This window comes from Cynocephalus volans, chromosome 1 (assembly GCF_027409185.1).
Source record: "Cynocephalus volans isolate mCynVol1 chromosome 1, mCynVol1.pri, whole genome shotgun sequence".
Taxonomy (NCBI): domain Eukaryota; kingdom Metazoa; phylum Chordata; class Mammalia; order Dermoptera; family Cynocephalidae; genus Cynocephalus; species Cynocephalus volans.
This window is the reverse complement of record NC_084460.1, coordinates 286,925,479-286,947,638: the sequence shown is the minus strand read 5'-3', so window position 1 is coordinate 286,947,638 and position 22,160 is coordinate 286,925,479. Positions and strand designations below refer to the sequence as shown.

The following is a 22,160-nucleotide window of genomic DNA, read 5'->3' as shown; positions in this document are numbered from 1 at the left end:
TTAAGCATTGTTTTTTAAATTATAGAATCATACATATCAGCTTTGGAAAATCCAGGCAAGTACAAAGAGGAAAATAACATTTAAAATTCCACTGCTCTAGGATAACCACTATTAACAATTTAATGTATTTCCTTCATGTAATTTCTTTGCGAGTATAGTTTTACATTTTTGCTATAATACTACACACAGAATTTTATATTCTGTTTCTTAAAGTTAACATTATTTCACAGTCATTCTTATTTCATTGAAATCATTTAACAAATATCATTTAAAAATTATCTATTATTGGATATTTTTATAAAACTTCCCAGTTTTATTTTATCTTATATTTTGTATGTTACTATAAATAACTGCAATAAACATCTAAGGCCTAAATATTCATTTGTATTTTAAGGCACATTCTTAAGATGGATTCCTGTACCATCCAGCTGCCAAAAAAAAAAAAAAAAAAAAAAGAAAAGAAAAGTAGACTTACTGGATCTAAAGGTATGGCTACTTTTGGACTTTTGATGCCTCTGAGTCACTTTTCAGGAAGGGTGGAGTTCTAGAAAGGTCCATTGTTCTTTAATGATGAGAGAGACTTGGGGATCTTCAGCAACTGCATGTAAGGAGCCCCAGAAGAGGAGACAGTGTAAGAATAATGAAGCTATGCTCCCCAAGAGGAGGGAGAAGGTTGAAAGCTGGGGCATAAAAAGATGTCGTGTTCCCCGATGTAGGAAGAAATTACATTAGGTTGGGGTTAATTTTAACCAAGTTTGTGCATGGTGGGGGTGTGTGAGTGTGGAAATCTCCAGAATGGCTTTTCTCCTGTCCTCAGAGTCAAGGAGTGAGGATGGGGATAGGGTATACGAGGGGCATGGTGGGACTCGGAATAACACACATGGGAATAGAAGGGAAGATGCTTGGAAATCCTTTACTTTAAGCTGTACGCAGAAAGTTTGCAAGCATCACTGGAGATACAGCTGAGGTTGGCCATCGCACATTCAAGGTAGTACCAATCTGTGAAGTCCTCTGTGGTTTTTCTCAGTAGCATCTGATGCCTCTACATGGAAGTAAAAATGAGATGGATGGATTGATCTGGGTTGGGAATTGAGGAGTGGTTGCAGAGGCTGAAAAAGGCACTGAAGAGGTGAGGGTCATAGCAATAGTGTTGTTTAAGTGATGCATCATGTGATCTGGGATGCCAGAAGAGGGGCCTATCAGGTTGATGGAATTGGAGGAAAGGAACATATTCTGTGTCCCTGCATCACAGCTCAGATCCTGAAATGAAATACAAGCTTGTCCTGAAAAGGTGGTGTTCATGGTGTGACAGTGTTGGGGACTGGAAAAGGTCCCTGGATGCCTCTCTTCTAGGAAACTGGTTGTGGGTCCATTTCATGGGTACAGGTTAAGAGCAGGGAAACTTGTTGGGAGACTTTGCTGCTCATCTTCAACTGGAAGGACGATGCTAGCACTAGTTCAGAGCAGCAGACTGAACAGATTTGTACTAGCCTACTTCGAGCTTCCCTCCAAGGCCTAATGGTACCTCCCTGGACATGCTGCAGAAATGTAGGATTAAAAAAAACACCCAGAGTAGTTTGTGTTCTGTGTCAAAGTGGGAATTTGGGACTGCCCAGTTGGGTTAAGGATTGCCCTAGTGTGCACTCTGAGGACAAGAATGCTTGGTTCCCCTGTCATCTTTGGATTTGTGGGATCATCTGTGACTAAAATAGACCCCTCAGAATGGAGGCCGACAGAAGTAGCTCCTTCTAAGGTGGGGATGGGAGGTCCTGGTGGAACCACATGCTCACCTGAGGACAAGCATTTGGGCCAAATGTAGGAAGTCAACCCTGCTCAAAACACTTCATTGTATTTTATAGTTATTGCTGGAGTTGGCATTTTCCTGGGACAGTGTTTCCAGTCTCTCTATTGCTCATTTCTCCCCAGCAACATTTATTGAAAGGAAATGTTGGAGTGTTGTTTTCTAAAGTCATATGAAGTTTGTTTATGGCTTGAGCTTAAATTTAAGTTGGCTCTTTGTGAACATTGAAAAAACCTTCTGATTGCCTTTTTTCTACTCTCAAGCTAATGCTAATCAAAAATGGTGTTTGATTAACCTCTTGCAGTATATTATTCAAATGTGCCCTGAATGACTAAACTGATAAATTGGATAAAATTAATTGCTAGAGGTGATGAACTCTTGTGAATTACTACCCTTCATTCTGCCGGTTTGCTCAAGCTACACAGTTAAATCTGGAGAGGTAACACACTAGAACACAAGCCCAGTCCTCAATCAAAGCAGAGCTTGAGAGGACTAAATCTTTCAACACTGTCTTATGCGATGCAATTATTAGATAAACTTGAATCTATTTGTTGCTTCTGTTGAATTTGGAATGTATTTTTATATTTTATATGGGCTATATGGGTGTGTGTATTATGTTCCTGATCACCCTTTCTCTTTGAATTCATTGTTAGAACGCAAAATCACTCTTTGTTCATTGTTCCTGCATTGCTGATCCATGTTGAGATAAGTCTGCAATGTGGAAGACCTAGAAAGGAATCCACCATTAAACTCAGCAGTAGTTTCAGCCTCTCAGTGGAACTTTGAGCATTGATCTGGGTGCCTTGAATTAAAGGGAACATTTAGCCTATGGAGGAATCCCAGAGGACTCTCAGCTTGATAAATATGAGATCCGAAAGTAGAGCCATTAAGGGAAAGACAGGAAACCGGGGCTATTTCTTCTACAAGGAAAAGTCTAAGGGAAGCCTTAAAGTCTGTCTTCACATATGTGAAGAGTTAGCTTTTGTTCCAAGGGTAGTGATATATTCTCTTTTTATATACTCTGGGTAAAATCAGGGAAAATTGGTTTAATTTGTAGTGGAAGAGATTTAGGTTCGATGGGAAGAGAAAAAATTTCTGATGGGAAATGCAAAGTGAACAGCAAGTAACTGTGTGGATTTCATTGCTCTGGTAAAAATCTGACTATTAACTAGATGCTGGGTTGAATAGTCTTACCCACTGGTGATGATCCAAAGCTGAGCCTTAGTCTCAACATCTTGAGGTTTTATAACCATTCAGTTTTGTACTTGTAGAATGTCAGTCATGTTTGTGATAATCTCTTTTTGGAAGCAAAAATACTCTTCTCAGTATGATTCTTTGAATCGATTTATACCTGTGCTGATAGTGAAATGGGCATTTAATGAAATACTGTGTTAAAATTCCAGACGGAGGGTGATTTTTCTTACAGCTGCTGGATGAACGGGGCTTTTTAACTTGGTTTCTCGTCACCTGTGTTGTCTTGGCCTTCAGATCCTTGTTACAACAGATGTTTCCTTTCTAAGAGAGATTAGCTGTTAAGATGACCTCAAATTCTGTAGGTTGGGGGTAGGGAAAGCTTTGAGGGAAGAACCTTGGTTTCATTTGATTCTTAGGTATCACCACCTACTGAGCTGTTATGGCTATGCCATGGCATTCAGAACCAAACCTCGTCAATAAAAGGAGGTGAATGTATTATTTGTAAAACGTTATTTATTTATTTTTAATTTTTTTATTTTTTGGCAGCTGGCTGGTATGGGGATTTGAACCCTTGATCTTGGTGTTACAACACCATGCTGTAGCCAACTGAGTAACTGGCCAGCCCCCAAATGTTTTTTTTAAGATAATTATTTTGGATTCTGAGTATATATCATTCCCTCCATGACACAATTAACTGAAACAATGCATTTTATTTTATTAAAAAAACCAAAGCAAACCCTAACAAAATGCATTATGATTCTAAACCTGATCTTTTCATACTGTGGATTGCAAAAACTTAAATCTCTCATAAAATAATGATCAGGCCATCTCACAGTTTCTGAGAACCAAATCTACCTTGCCTCCAAGGTACTGAAGTAAATTTCTAGATATCACCAGTCTGACGCTCATTTAAAGCTTTTCAAATTCATTAAAATACTAACTGTCATTTCAAATAAACATTTCAAAACTTATTTGAAAATAAAATAAGGTTGCTTCCTACTATAGCTAGCAGGCTATCTAAATTGTTAAAAATTTATTGTGATGCCAAAGGCAATTGTGACTTGAGGTGGGTAATTCTAAAGCTCTCACCCAAGTAACCCACACAGTGGAGTCCAGAACTTACATTTGAGGTTTAGAATATGGTCTCCTCAGTCTCTCACTCTTCCTTCTTGCTTCATCCTCATTCCTTTTTTTTCTCTCCTTCATTTGTATATTATCATTATGTTTCCAAAGTTGTAATGTGGAGCTGGGATGTGATTTTTTAAGTAAACCCTTCCATTGTTCTTAACATTTTTATTTTTATTTTTTTGCTTGTGAAGGAAAATTTAATGTTTTCTCAAAAGAGTACTAAACTTCTATGATATTTTTTCTCCCTATAATGGGTTTATAACACTTAAAAGAAATTAAAATAAAAATTTTAAAAAAACCCTTATCTTTCCTCTATAATAGAAGGAAGCTATGTTTGTACTGTACACATTTCTTTTTTCTTTGATGGGTTAAATGTAATTTGTTGATGAGATTATTTTCATGTTGGTAAGAATTTTTTCATCTGTTCAGAATTACATTCCTTTGTAAATCCTACCAATGAATTTCAGTGTCTGTGAAGACTTATTTGGTGTTTCCTGTCCTGTATTTGTTCTAGATACATTTCATATTGCTCTTCAGTCGACAAGGGAAATTACGGCTGCAGAAATGGTACACCACTCTTCCTGACAAAGAAAGGAAAAAGATCACCCGAGAAATTGTTCAGATTATTCTCTCTCGTAGCCACAGGACAAGCAGTTTTATTGACTGGAAGGAGCTAAAACTTGTTTATAAAAGGTGTGAGTAACTTTATGAGAACAGAATTTCTAATTATTGCTTTGCCTTGTTTTAATCCTGAAAATTTTAGATTGCAATACCTATTCCATTTACTGAAATCTTTGAAGGTGAGGGCCCAAATATTTGTACCCGTAGATGAACTAGGAAAGAACTCTCACTTATTGAAAGGACTTCTATGTGGCAGGATGGATTCTAGGTACTTGAACCACACATTGACAGTGCACGCGTGCACTCAAGACATTTTATGAGCTCCTTTTCTATTCCCAGCTCTGTTTTAATGGCTGTGGATACAATAAACAGGACATGTAACATTCCTGCTCTCATGGCATTTACTTATTTGTTAAGTAAATAAAATATTTTCAGTTAGTAACAAAAGTTATGGAAAATACAGATTAGTGTGATAGAGAGATGGGGACCATGTTCAGTGGGGGGTAGCTCTTATACTTATTCAATCTGCAGATGATTAAACTGAGGACACAGAGAGTTTAAATAATTAGTCCCCAGTCACAGTAATTGAGTGGTAACAGAGCCAGGATTCAAATCCATATCTTTCTGACTTGAAAGCCTATGTGTTGTTTTTTTTTATTGCACCTACTTGTCATGGCAAGACCATACCAGAAAAGAACCTCAATTTGTAGATGAGGAAACTGATGCCCAAGAGGTAAAGTAATTTGGCCCATGAAAACCTAGGTAATTGATGCCTAATCCATGACTAGAACACAGCTGATCTGATGTTGCCTCTAACATCATACTGCAACTTTCAGAAAGAAAGTGCACCCTGGATATACACTTGCAAAGGGTATTTATAAAACATGATGGGAAAAACAGGGAACCTCCACAGACTGCTATTTAATGGAGTAAGTTACCAGCCATTGCCTGGGCAAAAGCTCCTTCTGCTGGGTCCAATGTCAGAGTTGACAAGTTGAGGATGGAAGACACATGCAGAATGATAAAGTATAGTGTGAAATGAGAGGGTGGGGAGCGTGGGCCCCTGAGAGTGGTGGTCGGGGGGTTGGATTTTACAAAGAACAGTTTACAAGCTGGAGATGGGCATATATAGACACCCCGATTACCATGGGCCAAAGGATACTGTCCCTTGATAATAATTCTTCAAGGTAAAATTTGGTTGAGAGCCTTTCATATAACTAACGAAAGTAATTCAATCACCACAATACTTTTATATACTTTTTTTTATATTTTGGGAGGATATTGGATGTGATGAATAAAGATTTCATTCTTGGATTGGGAGAGTCTCTGGAGAGGAGGCGGGGACTTTGCATATTCACTGGGAAAAACCATCGTCAGGATGTTTAATGTATCATATTTTGATTTTATTTTTTTCTTTTCAAGGTATGCTAGTTTATATTTTTGCTGTGCAGTAGAAAATCAGGACAATGAGCTCTTGACGCTAGAGATTGTGCACCGTTACGTGGAGTTACTGGACAAATACTTTGGAAATGTAAGTGCTATTCTGGTCTGTTAGAATTAGTCACAGTCTCCATCTTAGCTCTTATTCAGTTCTGTCTCTTATCGCATTCCTTCCTTCTCTCAAGTCTGAAATGTAAAGAGTATTTGTACTGAGGATCACACTAGTCCGCCTAGGATTTGAATGCAAGGCTTTTCTCCCTGCCTGTAACTCTCTTTAAATGAAAGATCTGATGTTTTCAAAAGACAGGTGTATCTTTATCTTCTGAGTACAAATACACTAGTGACCTTGTTTCAGTGAACCAGAATTTAATTATGAAGGATTCCTTGATAACCTGTTTTTTATTCCTCATTGGTTGTGACTTTTTTCCCTTCTGTGGCTTTTTTTCTAAGCTACAAGTGTTCTTTAATATTACTTATACATAAGGAAAAAAGTATACCAAATGGAAAACCCTAATCCTTTCCCTTCATATTGCTATTCAGTAACCATTTTGCATTTACTGCCAATTAACATATTATCCCAGGTGCCCCACCCTCAGGAGCCATTCTCTCTGCAGCAGCTTGCAGCTTGGGTTCCATCTTTACTGCTGCAAGGAAATCATAAAGTTGCCAGTGACTCTGAAGTCCTCACTTGCTTTCACTTTTCTGTAGCCCTGTATCCTTGCTCATCACAATGCTTTAAATTCACTGCTGTTTATTTTTTCATTGACTTCCACTGATTCTTGTCCTATATTTCTGAAGACTCTGGCTTCTGAAGATGCCTTCTTCCTCCCAACTGCTAAATGCCCTTCATCTCTTCCTATCCTCCTTGTGTGTCTGCTCACTTTGTCTCCTGGAAATCCATAACTAGGTGACTCTTCTTCACTTTTGCATTAGTTCATTTCTGTTGCTTATAACAGAATACCTGAAACTGGATAATTTATAAAGAAATGAAATTTATTTCTTAAGGTCTTGGAGGCTGGGAAGTCCAAAGTCCAGGGAAGGCATCTGATGAGGGCCTTCTACAGCAACTCAGAGTAGTATCACATGGCAAGAATGGGCTGAGTAAGAGAGAACTAACTTTTTCACTCTCTCTCCTTATAAAGTCATCAGAACCACCCCCATTACTCCATGAATGGATCAGTCCATTCACAAGGGCACAGTTCTCAAAATCTAATCGCTTCTAAAGGCCCTACCTTTCAATGACCATAATAAGATTTCCCACCCTCTTAACACTGTGATGATGGAGGTCAAGTTTTCCATACATGAACTTTTGGGCGACACGTTTGGCCCATAGATACTTTCTTCGTTCATGGTCTTCACTAGGCTTCTTACAGTCAAGAATCAAACTCATCTTCTGAAAACCTCTCCTGTCTTGTGGTTGGAATTTATTATGTTCCAGGATCCTTCAATGCAAAAGAACAATGTTTCTTTTGTCTTTCTCTACCCTTTGCTAGAATCTGCCACTGTCTATTCAAATTGGACTAAAATTCATCTCCTTTCCATTCTCATTACTATAGGTTTACTTGGGATTTTAGTTTTGTTTTAAACTTTGTATCTGACCCTTTCTGCATCTGGGCTCCTTTCTGTTTCTCTTCTCCACCTGTTAGTTACCATCTTTCTTACAAAACACAGGTGTAGGTGTGGCATTCAAATCACCTAGCCTGGTGTTTAAGCTTTCAAAACATTGGTTCCAGATGTGTTGATTTTCTCCCTTACGAACCTGACGTAGCCAGTGCTCCAGCAACATGGAACAGCCTTGTAGTAGCCCCAACTGGTACAAGATTTGCTTGACTACCAAATTGCAAGTCTCTCTAGATCATGACCTGCAACTCATTTGTTTGTTTTTTTCCACCACTTGTAACCAGCTCTGGGCCAGATTTTAGCAAATGTTCCAAAAACATTAATCCAGTTCACAGTCTCAAGAAATAAATCACTGGATTTGGAAAATATTTTCTTCTCAGTAATATCCTCTTTCCTATTCTTCTGCTCACTGAAGATTTTTATTGTGGTGTTAGAAGAATTTGCTTCAGGCAAGTTTCCTGTATTCTCTTTGTGAGAGTACAGGAAATGAGTAGTCTTTGCAGTGTTGGTCAGTGCCTTATCAGATTTGTTGCAACACTTTTAATGAGGATGAGCACTTGAAAAGTTTCTAAGAGAATTTTCCTTCCTCTTCCCCCTCTTTTTCCCTTGTAAATGATGTTATGAGACCTAAAATGCTGCTTCAGGGATTTCAGGGTTTTGGGCAATATGTAGAAGTAATAAGATAGATAGACTATCTTTTCTTTCTCCTGGTTCACCACATTTATTTTCATTTTTTAAAGAGAAATTTGGAAGTATATAGTAGCATGTTTTCAAATATGAGATTATTTAATTTAATGCTGTCTACTATTCAAATGTTTTCTGACATTTTGGTACTTTCTTTTGAAATAAACTACCGACTTGGCCTTTTGCAAGAGCCTGGAGGAGTTTTCCTGAGGTCCAGGCTTTCTCATAACCTGCCTTCTCCTCTTCATTTCTGAATTCCGGTTTGACCTATTGTGTTTTCCTAGTTTAAACCAACTTTGATAATGTGAATTGCAGCTGAGTTTTGATCTCAATCTATCTGACCGAATTTCAACCAGAGCACATTGCTTCTCAAGAGAACTTGAATGACCTTCACCAATGCTAAGCTTAGTTAAAGTATAAGGAGAAGCAGAATGAATTCCTATTTCTCTAACATTAATTTTCCATCCTATCTTGGTATACCTTTAGAAGCTCTATCTCTGTCATGAACCAAAATTTAATTCACTAAAAAATTCAATGAATCTTTCATTAAGCTAAGAGCAATTCAAGGCTATATGCCCAGTAGGTGTTCCATTCTTATTAATTAACAGCAATGAGCAAAGCCTTCTAATACTGATTCTCATTGACATCATCTCAGGAATAATATATTTCTCTTTGCTTTTCTTTTTCCTCTTGTGTTAAGACTAAAGGTTTCTTTGAATTCTGCCCTTATATTATCCAAGGAAAAACTTTGTACTGAGCCTCTTATAACATTGGGAAATACTATCTTCTGAAGACAGATAGATCAAAATCTCGGATTACTAATTTAAATTATGTAGTTTTTTATTTTTTTAGCACTTTTTAATTCCAAGGAGATTTACAAGGATTAACAGTTAATCTTTCGATCTTCAGTAGGTAGCATTAACCCCAATTTTTAGAGGTTGAGAGGAAATGCCGCCCTGTCTCACAGCAGATAAGGGTCTGTTTAAGCATTTAGATATCTGCCATATTTTCCCATTACAGAATATAGTGTGAATTTTTACTGATGCATTCAGGGTGTGTGGATGTTGGTGTCCCAGAGAGCTTTTGAACTTGATTTAGAGAGGTTTTTTGTTATAAGAGGAGGAGTACCATGAGTCATTCTAGGCGCTGGTGTCAGCATGCTCCCTAACCAGAACCATGATTTGGGGCTTGTCCTCTGTCTCCATTTTACACATGAGAAAAATGATACTCACAAAGGTTAACAGAATTATTTACTTTGCTAAACTCATGGGGCTGATGTGAGGGTCAAAAAGTAAATAGCAATATTTTATAAATCATTAATTGCTATATAGTTGTAAATTACATTACAATTAGCTTTGTTTTATATATAGTTTAATAAAATTTATGCATTTTTAAAAATTATCTGAAGCATTTACTGCATATAAGTTGAAATTTTTTGTATTTACTTTAGAATGGAATCCAGTAAGGGCAGGTGCATCTTAGACTCTATTAAAAAAGATTTAGCTGTTGAAATGCCAGAAATAACCTCACTGCAGCATGTATTCTGCTGTTAAGAAAAGAACCTCAAGCCAAATTATATAGTAAAGCACAGTACTAGGAAATTGAAGATAAAATTAAATAATCAGTTTCTGCCTTTTGTAAGCTTTATTCAAAAAAAAGAAGAAAAAAAGAGGCTCGTGCATTTTGTGTGTATCTGACTCTGCATGCCACCTTACCTTATTTTTATCCCTTGAAACTAGGCATAGAAAATTAATTGCCCATGGCCCCTGGAGGACCCTACAGACCTGAGGTTTCTGCTCTGAGTGTGTATGAGAAGTTCCTAGAGAACTGGCATTAGTATTTGTCAGGTTCACTTTGCAGGTTTCTGATTACTGGTTTATCCTAATGCGGCTCTTGTTTGTCTTGGATTCCTGGTGTACAGCTGCCTTGAACTCTGAGGTTCCTCACCTGTTGCTACTCTAACGTCTGACTTCTGCCTCTTCTGACCTCTGGTAACTGCTTACTTCTCGTACATTCTTTTCTGTGCATGAAATGTCTGATATACCATGATTTCTTTTTGTGTATTTATATGGTTTAAAATTGCAAAATAATGCATATATATATTTTTTACATAGCCCAATAGACATGTATAATTCTATTTTAAAAAAATAAACGATACCGAATTATGTATATTATTCTGCAATTTTCTTCTTTCCCCTTACAAGTCTATTCTGGAGCTCTTTCTATGTCTGTCCATGTAAATCATCCTCATTCTTTCTAACTTCTGCCTAGAATTCCTATGCCACGGTGGGAGTATACCATACTTTATTTAAACAATTCCCTTATGGATGGACTTTGGATTGTTCCAATTTTTATTCTAGATGATGCTGCCATAATCTTTGTTGTTCATTTGTATTATTGTGTGCTAATTTGAGTATAGCTTGGGAATAAATTTCTTGTGGAATTGTTGGGTCAAAGGATTCGTACATTTAAAATTGATAGATAATACAATTTGACCCTCCAAAATAGTCTATAAAACTTACAAATTCTACTACCAATGAGTGTTAATACCTATTTGTCCATACCATCACCAGCAGATGAACATTCATTAAATTAGCATTTCCCTGATTACTAACGAGGCTGTACATCTTAGATGTGTATTGGCTTTTTCTGTTTCTTGCCTTGTCTGTAAACTGCATCTTGGTAGCCTTTATTTGTTTTTTCTATCCTGATGTTTAAAGAATTCTATTGTGATGTTTATAGAATTCTTTCTGTATCATAAATACTATCTCATTTCCTCCCTGTTAAATATGTTGCAAATATTTTCCCCAGTCCGTCGCTGTAATTTTAACCTTGTTTATAGTACCTGGCCCATACTGTGATCTGATCTCCCCAAATTTTTGTCTGAGGAGCTTTGTTTCACTATCATTCAAATTGCTGAAAGGAGAAGTAAAACAAAGTTCATGAGCTGAGAATGTGCCCTTTTATCATACCATTCTCTCCCTGAGAATGTTCTCAAGAGGGAAACCTAAAGGTCTCATGGAGTCCTGGGTTACAGTGTCATGTTCCAGTGCATAGATTCTTTTATTTTAAAATTGGCCGTATATATATATTCTTTTATTTTAAAATTGGTCACACACACATACACACACACACACACACACACACACCAATTTTAAAATAAAAGAAAAAATATATATATAGAGAGAGAGAGACTTTAGGGGGGAGATAGACATAGGTATATATACATGTTTATTGTTGATTTAATGCTGTTTTCTAGTAAATGAAGAGCCTTTGCAGGTAAGTTAGATGAGTTTTTCTGAGCTGTCCATTTATTATAGTGGTATTGTATTCATTTGTTCATATACTTCTAGATTCAATTGGATCTATCAACATAAACCATGTTCCTGCGGAGTCTGCAAATTTATTGACCTAAGTCTTAAATAAATGGAGTAATTTGCTAACATATTGACCTCCATTTTGTGTAAAGTTATAGCATTTGGTAGAATCAGACAATTGTTGATCTGGGAAGCCAGCATAGTAGAAACAAGGCCTATATGGTGGCTGACACATTCGTTTATCCTGCAGACATTAATTGTTTCCTACTATGTGCCAGCTGCTACGGATGTAAGACTAAGACCAGGTGTCTGCTCTGAGCTCACAGAGCAGGGTCAGTGATTGATAAGTAAGCACATACCAGTGCACAGAAGATGTAAGTGAGAACCCGGAGCAAGTGATGTGAAATCTGAATGGGGAAAAGAGGATTTGGGCCCTGTTTTTGAGTCTGGCCTTAAAAAATGAGCTTGGTTTTGCCAGCAGGAGAATTAAGGGAAGGACATTGGGGGGAACTTTCCAGAAATTGCTAAAATGTGTAAAGGGTGAAGGCATGAAAGAACACGGTGAGTTTATAGCATGAGATGAGTGCTGGCAAAGGAAACCAGACAGCAGGGTCCAGGCCGGGCTGTAAAGATTCCTGTATGCCATGCTGAAGAATTATACTCTGTCCTGAATATCACATCTTACACAAGGGAAGAACAAAATCAGCATTTTAGCAAAGTTTTAGTGGTCAATGACCTTGAGCAGGCACAGCTACCACTAGGTCATTGCAGCAGCCTAAATGAGAGGTGCTGCAGGCCTGAGCAGTGGCTGTGAAAACAGGAAAGAGGAAGGGTTGGGGATTTATTTAGACACTAAAATCAATAGGAATTGGCGACCAAATCGAGAGGGATGAGAATGAGGGGGAGGGGAAAATAAGTTGAACTCTAGAATGAATTAGATTGAGCAATTAGAAAGAGGTTGCAGCTACTAAGCCAACTAGGGAGTAAAAGAAAAAGAATAAGCCTGACATCAGCTTGGGGCATGGTGACATGGACTGGGAAATATCTAGGTAGAGATGTCTGGTTAGCAGGTGAAAATATTGCACTAGCGCCCCAGAGGGAGATCAGAGCCAGACATCTAGGTTTGTTGAGCCACGTGCATGCTAGACACAGCTGTAGAGTCAGTGAGATCATCTGGGAGGATATGTGCATTGCAAAAAGAAAAGGTCCCTGGAGGACACCACTGTTGAAGGAGATGGATGGCTAGAACGCAAGCAGCATGCCGCAGAGATGTTTGTCTGTTCTGCCAATTGATACAATTGATACGTCTCAAGCACTCCAAAAATACTTCCTAAATGAATGGAAGGTGGTGGTGGTAGAGGGAGGGGGAGATAAATTATTCAGGGGGTCTGAGAAGGAGGCATCCGAGATGGAGGACAGCAGGTATTACATGGTATTGCCAAAGTCGGGGGAGCAAGGGCGAAGAGATTTTCAACAGAGTTTGGTGAACAATATCGAATGCTGCTGAGAGGCAAATGTGAGTGAGGAGTGAGCTCTTTCAATGAGCTGAACTCGAAGACAGCAGCTTCAGTTGGGTGGTGTGCCAAGAACAGGTGAGTGTAGCGAGCTGCGGGACAAGCAGGGTGGGAGACGGCAAGGGTGGTACCTGAGCAACCACCTGGCTGAGGTGTTGGAAGCCAGCCTTATTTGCATGATTGGGTGGTCTTGCCACTCGCTACCCTTAAACACCAAAGTCTATCAGACTCTGCTGTGGTCTGTGATAGTGGGTCTCCACCTGAGGTTCCCCAGTCCAGCGCAGCAGCAACACCTGGGAGCCTGCTAGAAATGCAAACTCTCAGGCCTTCCCCAGACCTGCTGAATCATGGGGCAGGTGGAAGGGAGGTATGTCTGTGTGTTAATGAGTTTTCCAGGTGAGGGTGTGTGCGTGTGCGTGTGCGTGCGCGTGTGCGTGTGCGTGTGCGTGTGCGTGCGTGTGCTGCCTGAGCTGCAGCTGGGCTCAGCTCTCCTTCGTGCAGGTGAAGACAGGAGCTGAGCAGCCTCATTCCTCTCCTGAGTCTCAAGTTTCTTGTTACAAAATAAACCAGTATTATCTAAGGACATGCTCTGCTTCAACAGAATATAGTTTTACTTTTTTTTAAGGCCTGGAATTCCCTGGGTCTCTGTCCTGAAAATAGCTTCTGATATTTTAATCTTTGGTGTGCCACATGAGCACCACTTGAAAAAGCTGGAGACACTGACTTCCCCTGACACTACAGCAAGTTTATCAAAACATTTGTTTTTGTCCCACCAGGTCTGCGAGCTGGATATTATCTTTAATTTTGAAAAGGCTTATTTTATCCTTGATGAGTTTATAATAGGTGGAGAAGTTCAGGAAACATCCAAGAAAACTGCTGTCAAAGCCATTGAAGACTCCGATATGTTACAAGAGGTCAGTACAGTTTCCCATGCCGTAGGGAAAAGTGATGATAGTGTTAATCATGATCATATTAGCTGACACTTACTGAGTCCTTACTCTGTGCCAGGTGCAATTTATAACCAATTTACATGCATTAGCTTATTTAATTCTCACAGCCACTCTAAGAGGTAGGTAGTATTGTTGCACCTGTTTTGCAGATGAGTAAACTGAGACACTAAGAGATTAAATGGCCTGCTCAATTTCACACAGCTGGTAAGTGTGAAATAGAGATGAGAACCAAGGCAATTGGGCTTCCAACTCTTTGCTCTTCATCTCTGGCTGAGGTTTTTAGTGTGGGGAGACCTGACTGTCAAAAAGGTATCAAATGCTTGGTGCTGTTCTTTTCAAGAATAATTTTATGAGATGTATAAAAAGACTTTCATTAAAATATCTGTCCTGCCCTGGGAAAGAAGAATAGCAGTACATAGTTATTTCATTGGCCAGTGATATTAGAGTGTTATTATTGGAGATGGCATTTATCACTTTAATTAAAATTTCTTACACTTCCTGGGAAGTCTGTGTGCATGCTCCTGTTTGCTTAAATAAATTGGGAACACCGGTCCTTGCCAGGGTATAAATAGGCCCTGAAGCAGCCATTTGGTATTGCTCCTCTCTGTGATTCTTACATAAGATATAGGGGGACTTTTCTTTTCCAAGCAGCCGAGATACCTGCATCAGCCCTTTCAGTCCTCCCCAGGACACTGTAAGAAAGAGCATATCAGCCTACTGACCTTTGCCCTCCCACATGAGATGCTCTGACCAGCAGTAGCTCAAGTGTGCATCTGAGGGCCCGAGTCCTGTCCCAGCTCTGCCACCTCTTGGTGCCTCTTCCCACAGCATCAGTGCATCTTTCCACCTTCTTTTCCTAACAGCAGGCCAGGAAGATGCAGAACATTCATTATAAGGTACCTTTTTAAAATTGGTGTTAAAGCCATTCTTCCTCCTATTTGGAAATAAGAAGCTGAGTAATTAATAAAACAACATTAGACGTGATTTCCCAACACAGTTTTGGCACATCTTTGATTACTTGTTCCTGCCCATTGTGGGAAACAGTCCTCTGGTGAATGGACATAGAGAAAAATGTCCATATGAGAAGGTCCCACAAACAGCTCCCTGTGTCTATCAGGCAGCCAATGCATTCATTACCAGAGGTGTTCTCACCTCAAAAAATGCATTTAAACTCTCTGACGTTTACTTGGCTCTCTCCAAATGCCAATAGGAAGGGAATTTTATAAGGCACTTGAGAAATCAGTGGTTTGGAAATTCCACAGAACAGCATGTCTTAAAATACGCTGGGGGTAGCAAGGTAGGGAGTGGGTGGTGGAAGTTATTTATAATTCTCTCCTCAGGATCCTTACTGTGGAATCTCCTTGTAGGAGAAACAGACTTTTAACAGGGTCTTTGGAACTTCAGTAATTAAAGCTCCCTGAATTGGGGCCAAGACATACCTGGGTTATTTTGAAATCCCCTCTGTAGGAAATAGAGTTTTTAAGAGCTTGTGGTGAATCTGGTGTTTCTAGTTCCATTTAAATCTGGGAAGCAGGTATTTCAAGAGTGAGCTCTTTCATAATTAAATGCTAATTGGTAGCTCACATCCCTGGAAGTGAGTGGAAGGTCTTGATGGGTAGGTCTCAGGGGACCCTGCATTAGCCCCCAGTCTCCGTAGTGAGCAGGCAATGTCATAGCCGCCCTCTAAATTGCTCTTGTTGGCTTAATAGCACGTGCCAAATAGAGACAGTGTTATTAGTGTTCTCTTGGGCTCTGGTACTCCAGTGAAGTCAATGAACATTTTGGGCAGCTTGTTGGAAAATTGACTTTGTATATCTGGTCTGCTTCAGAAAAGTTTAGAATGGATAGGAGCAAATAATATTGCATAAAGGAGAAAAATTACTGCTTTGTTTTCTGTCCTTTAGACCTAAGCACATATTTGTAGTTATTAAAGGTTCAGGGAAACCTTTGTGACATTGCTTTCACTTTTAGAACAACTGTAAACCTTGAAGTAGCACCTGGGACTTTTCCCTAACACCTACCTAATAAAAGTTTCTTAGAATAAAAAACAACCTCCCCCCGCAACCAAAAAAACCCCTGTGCTTACATATTTAGTAAGACACATAGTTTCAAATCTCCAAATGCTCAAAGCTTATTTTGAGTGTACTGGGGTTAGATGTTGATAATGGGTGAATAAAGGCACAGTTTAATTGGCTGGGGATAACTTATTTTGGAGATAACAATGTGGACAATGGGACAAAGTTATTAGAAGGAAAATGAAACTCAAAAGAAGATAGTGGTCATGAACTTCAGAAGGTGCAATTCAAGGGATTACCAGTAGGGGAAGCAAACAGCAGATGTTTTAGACTAAGAGTGCATGTGAAGAAGGGGGGGGGTCAAATGGAATAAAATAATTAGAATATGGTATTTTGCAAACCCCTACTGAAATAATGGATCTAGCAAATGAGCATCAACGATGGCTAACGTCACAGAGAGACGATCAGACTGTGAAGCCAAGTATAACCTGAGCGAGACCAAGCATGAGACCCAGCAACCAATCATCAGGAAATGCATGGGACAGCGGAACATGTTAAATGACACTACAGGGATGGAGCCAGTAAATCCTTGAGAAACTTCATGGGGCAAAGGTGAAAAAATTAGATGAAGGGGTAAGCTATAGATTAAAAGAAACTTAAGAGACAGATGACATAACAATCAATGCAACAAGCAGAACTTGTTTGGATCCTGATGTAAAAAAGTCAATTGTAAGAAAGCAAGGAGGTGGGGGAGAGAATTGGAGAAATTTAAACATGTTTAATGTTTGATCATATTAAGGAATTATTGATTTTTAAAATGAGATTGTGTACTGCAGTTATGTCTTTTATAAAAGAGTTCTCTTTTAGAGACACATACTGATACCTTGCGTCATGATACTGGGATTTACTCAAAATAATCTAGAGGGAAGGCAGAAAGTGGGTGGGGGTTGCAAATAAGATAAGATTGCCCATGAGTTGTTGATTGCTGGATTTACTGCATATGCATTAAATTTTTCATAGTAAAAAGTTAAAAAAAAAATGCTACCTCTATGTGGATAAATGAGAAACTGCTAGGTGCACCCCAACACTGTCACTCTTAAAAGCATAAACTGTGTTAACAGCTAAGCCAAACAGTAATGCAATAGAAAGTCATAGCGTGTACAGTGCGTGTATGCACGAGAAACACCACAGTGCTGGATGTATCCAGAAGGGATTCCAAGATACAGACTCTTGCTCTCCTCTTGTGAAGGCAGGGGCAGAGCTCTTTGAGGTCTTTGAAGTCTGTTCCAAACCTTTCAAGTGGCAGCTCAAGAACATACTGACTCTTACATTATTGGTTCACGTAACTTGGGTCACAGCAGGCTCAGATGGGGCACTCAGTGTGGGGTTTTAGCAGACCGAGTAATCTGGTGTCCTGAGCAGTGCCGAGAACTAGAGGCCAATGAACCATGAAGCTAGCCTGGTGTCAACTCGCTCAGGCCCTTCCAAGGCTGCAGGCCCTCATCTGGCCATGAGTTTTTGTCCAATTTGGAAAAGGAAGATATTTTAACTGCAAAAAATACACAGCCACACAATGAATATAAAATATTATAGAGGAGCATGAAGCAATTAATTAATGAACTTAACGTGACTATTCTGGATTTTTTGATATTTGCCATTTTTTAAAAAATTCATAATCTGCTGTCATTTCTTTTCTCATCCTAAATAAACTTTATACCTAATTTTGTATTTGTAACTGTTTTCCTTTTTATTATTTTAAAGATTTAAAATATTTAAATGAAAGTGATATTTTTGCATTTATACATTTCCTTATAGTGTAGTTTCAAAACAATTTATACATTTAATAGTCATTCTTTACAAAATATCTACCTGAATATGTGGAAGGCCACTTGACAAAATGGAACCAAAATTAAGTATGAAGGAGTGATGGAATTGTATTCCTTTTAAAATGGTATAAACTCTAGACTCCATAAAACCAGCATGGGCTGCTGGCTGGTATGAAACCCCTGCTAAGTTAATAGACATGGGCATCGTCTATAGCAGTCATCACAGGGCAGAGGGTGGGGTGCTCTCTTGGCCGAGGTCTACTTAGGAGGTAAGAGTTTTATAAGAAAGTGTGAGTGACTGAACACAAGTATTTTCAGCAGAGGAGCACTGGAATTCTAAATAGAGCTTGTGAAAACCAGTTAGAAAACCTGACTTCGAACCTGGTATCCCCTGAGCAATCGACTTGGCCAGTGGCCTTGGACTCTGGGCCATGCCACTCAGAGTATTTCCTCGCAGGTTCAAGTGAATTACGTACCCTGGGGTTTAAACTAAAGAACAAGTTGAGCGTTGATTGCCTAATGAGCTGATGGTGACTCACGTGGAAGAGGCGGCATCACCTAAGAATAACTTTCTGCCCCCTTGAGCTCTCTTATTGATCCAACCAGGGCCACAGTGTTACACAGATACATATGTTTGTAGCAGGAGAAAGTGCAAGAGAAAGCCCATTTATGTTGCATGGTGTAAAGCTACACGATTACTGCCAGTTGGCAGTTAGGGCCAATTGTATTGTTAAAGCAATTCATAACAAAGCCAATATGTTTCATTATTTTAGTTATACTAAGTTTCCATTTGTATCGTCAGGGCTAGGGCTCAAACCCTTTAAACCCATTGTACAGACTGGGTCACCAGACCTCTCACATGCAGGCCCACAAGGTGGATAATTGGGAAAGGTCCTGAGAGCCATTGGCATAGAACACAAGCTCAGACCTCAGCAGCAGCAGCTTACAGCAGCCTCCAGCAGCAGTGGTGGTGGCCTCCTGGAGGGTCCCAGAGACCCTGGTAGCAACAGCCTTCAGCAGCAGTAGCGGCCTCCCCGTGGACCCCTGGGGCATCCTGGGGGTGGGGGGCCCTGTGGATCAGAGCCACTCATCCTTTATGCTTAAGTCCATAACCCAGGACACCTGGGTGCGCATATGCAATTATATTAGACAATAGCCAAGGAACACCTGGGTGCACGTGCATATTTATATCAAATGCTCGGCAAGATTCAGAACATCTGTGGGTCCCTGACCATTTTCCTATATTTTTCCAGCACACGGCATAGGACTTGCAGCGTCGTTGTAACATTTCAGTCTGCTTGGAATTGTGAGTCTGTTCAAACATTAAAAAATAAATAAAAGTGCTGGAAAAAGATTATGGCGTGTGGTGTGGTAGCAAGCTTGCTAACTGATGAGGAGGATGAAGAAACATAATTTGTATACTTTGTAGAAAAGCCTTTTCAAAATACATGGCAGAAATTCTTAATAATTATGCTCTTTTATGTCTTGGCAAAAAGTGTAGTAAGATGTTCTGCACCATATATGTAACAATAAATATGTTATACAAATACAATTCTGACTTCTGTAATGCATGCGCCTGGGTGCAGTCCTCTCGATCATTTCAACAGACATTTATTTTAAGTCAGCAGTGATTTCTTGGCAGCTGTTGCTTGAGCATTTCTCTTATCAGACATTCATTTTATGATCAAGCTTAGCTTTTTCTCAGTTGAAAGTTATTTAGTTTTAGGCATGTGGATGTGTATACAAATCATTCTCAAACTTTGACCACCTTTTTTGATTAGAATCCAAAGATTTATGTCCATATATACTTTTGAAAACTTTTTTTCCAACAATGGCAAAAAGTAAATAAAAGAACGAGATAGATTTCTCGTTCCTGCTAAAGGATGTGGTTTAAAGGGAAAATTGTTCTGATTTATTGTTCTCTTTCAGACAATGGAGGAATACATGAATAAGCCTGCATTTTAACTGTGCATCTACTTGAAGACTCTGAGTGCTACGTGTTGTGAACCTGTAAATAAACAATGTCTTGTATCCAGTTTTTTGATAGCGCCTCTGGCACCATGCCAAAAATAACTTAAAGGGATTCTTTGTTAAATAACAAAACAAAGCTGTTTAACATAATATATTTATAATGACTATATGTCTGTATTATACTGTAAATGAGTACTTATTGTAGCTCTGGATGTGTAAAATACCTGCTGCAAAGCTGCTGCATAACTCAATAGACTGAATATTTGTTTGCAATGTTGTAACTCTATGTGATATTTTAAATCTAATTTTGATAAATTAGTTGCAATATATTTTCATCGTATTTGATCCTCTACTGACAGATTGAAAAGTGTATTGTGATAATCCAAGATTTTGAATGTAAGATACATCTTATATCAATACTTTTCCTAAATATTTAGTGTTTTAGATTGTATAATAACTCAAAATTATGTTAATAGTTCAGAGTTTCTACATAATGCTAGACATTTTTTAATATACTTAATAATTCTGTAATTTCAGTCCAGATATATCTGATTTTAATGTACTGAATTAATTTATTTTTCAGGATTGGAATTAAGGAACATAACCAAAGATAGTATAGTATTTCTTAAGTGTTTTTGATGCCTGAGAAGCTGCTATCTAGGCTGAGGTTTTAATTTTATCTTTTAATTGAATATAAGGGACATTCCAGTAGGGTATTCTACACATTCTATGTATTTATTAAGGTTTCAAAAGATCTGAAGATACAGCATCTATGACTTTCCTTATTATAAGAATAATATGATAAGAATAACAATATCAATAATTATTATTATGTTTCAGATCTCTTATGTTCAAAACACTCTTAGTTGCTTGAGATTTTGTTTCAAATTTGTTTTAATGTAGATCAAATATATTTGAAGACATTGTTTATTAGGCTTACTTAGAGCATTTAATATTGCTGCAGTCTATGTGGCAGATGCCTTTTCTCCTTTTTCCTTTCCCAACACCTTACCTCCCAAAGACAATATTTGCTGCTGACCATTATTATTGTGATTATGTCACACCCGTGCTTCCTTGAATGAAAATTCTACATAACTGGGTTCTGAATGTGGTCAGACATATTATGGGGAAATAGCTTATAATATTCTGTCCTGGTGCCCACTTTTGATGTCTTACCTGTGAGTTTTCAATGTGAGTTTTGGGGTCTGGTATCACTCATATTTGTGCGGTTAGGGACCCTTCAGCCCTTTTCCTAGGAAAAGTGTGCTTCATGTTGAATTCTATAGGAGATCCCACGTGGTAGACCTTTAGAGAATCTCTTGTTTTATCTCAGCAGACATATTTAGGGAAAAATGGCAAGACAAGAACAGAGGGAAAATTTGACCAATTCCTCGATATAACCATTATTCAAAGGAAAATTCAGATTAGTATATGAAGTAATCATTGGGGCTTTAATATCTAATTACAATTGTGGAATCAGATTGAAGTTTAACTGTCATTTTTGGTCACTTTGTTTACTTTAGGTCTTCAGTTTTGTGTTTTGACTTTTTTTTTTTTTTTAAATATGGTAGAACACTTTTTTTTTTTTTTTCCCAAAGCAATTTTGTAAAGATGGACTTCTTGTAAATCCATCACAGATTATCTGGTTCCTTTCAAGTTTTCCACTATTCATGGGTGAAGGTATCTCTTGAACCTCATTCAAATGTACTACACATATTCTGGATAATTCCATATTAGACACTGTCTAGCATGCACAAAAGTCTTCTCAGATATCTTCATGTAAATGTCACAAATAGAAAATGAGCATATGTATGTGGTACACTGGGATTTTGGGGGCATTTACATGGGCCTTGGTGAAAATAATCATTTTGTTTTCTTATATGTCATATAATTATAATAAAAGTATCAAGGGAAATATAATAAATATTTTGTATAAAACTTCCAAATAAAATGTTTTTAAATTTTTTAGTGAAGAATCTGAGTGTATTTTTATAAATATAATTTTTTAAAAAATCAAGATTTATGCTTGAAATTGCTACCTTTAATTCCTGGTGAAGACTCTTTCATGTGACTGCCTTT

At 38.3% G+C, this 22,160-nt stretch overlaps 1 protein-coding gene across 1 annotated transcript in view; it reads left to right on the top strand.

Moving 5' to 3' along the window:
- The window catches only part of AP1S3 (adaptor related protein complex 1 subunit sigma 3), a 37,214-nt gene extending 17,139 nt beyond the window's left edge, over positions 1-20,075 (top strand). Inside the window, exons 2-5 of the mRNA XM_063086626.1 lie at positions 4,638-4,816; positions 6,167-6,275; positions 14,096-14,233; positions 20,040-20,075. Of these exons, the coding sequence (XP_062942696.1) occupies positions 4,638-4,816; positions 6,167-6,275; positions 14,096-14,233; positions 20,040-20,075 (462 nt within the window). The remainder of the gene's footprint in view (positions 1-4,637; positions 4,817-6,166; positions 6,276-14,095; positions 14,234-20,039) is intronic.
- Positions 20,076-22,160: the final 2,085 nt, after the last annotated feature.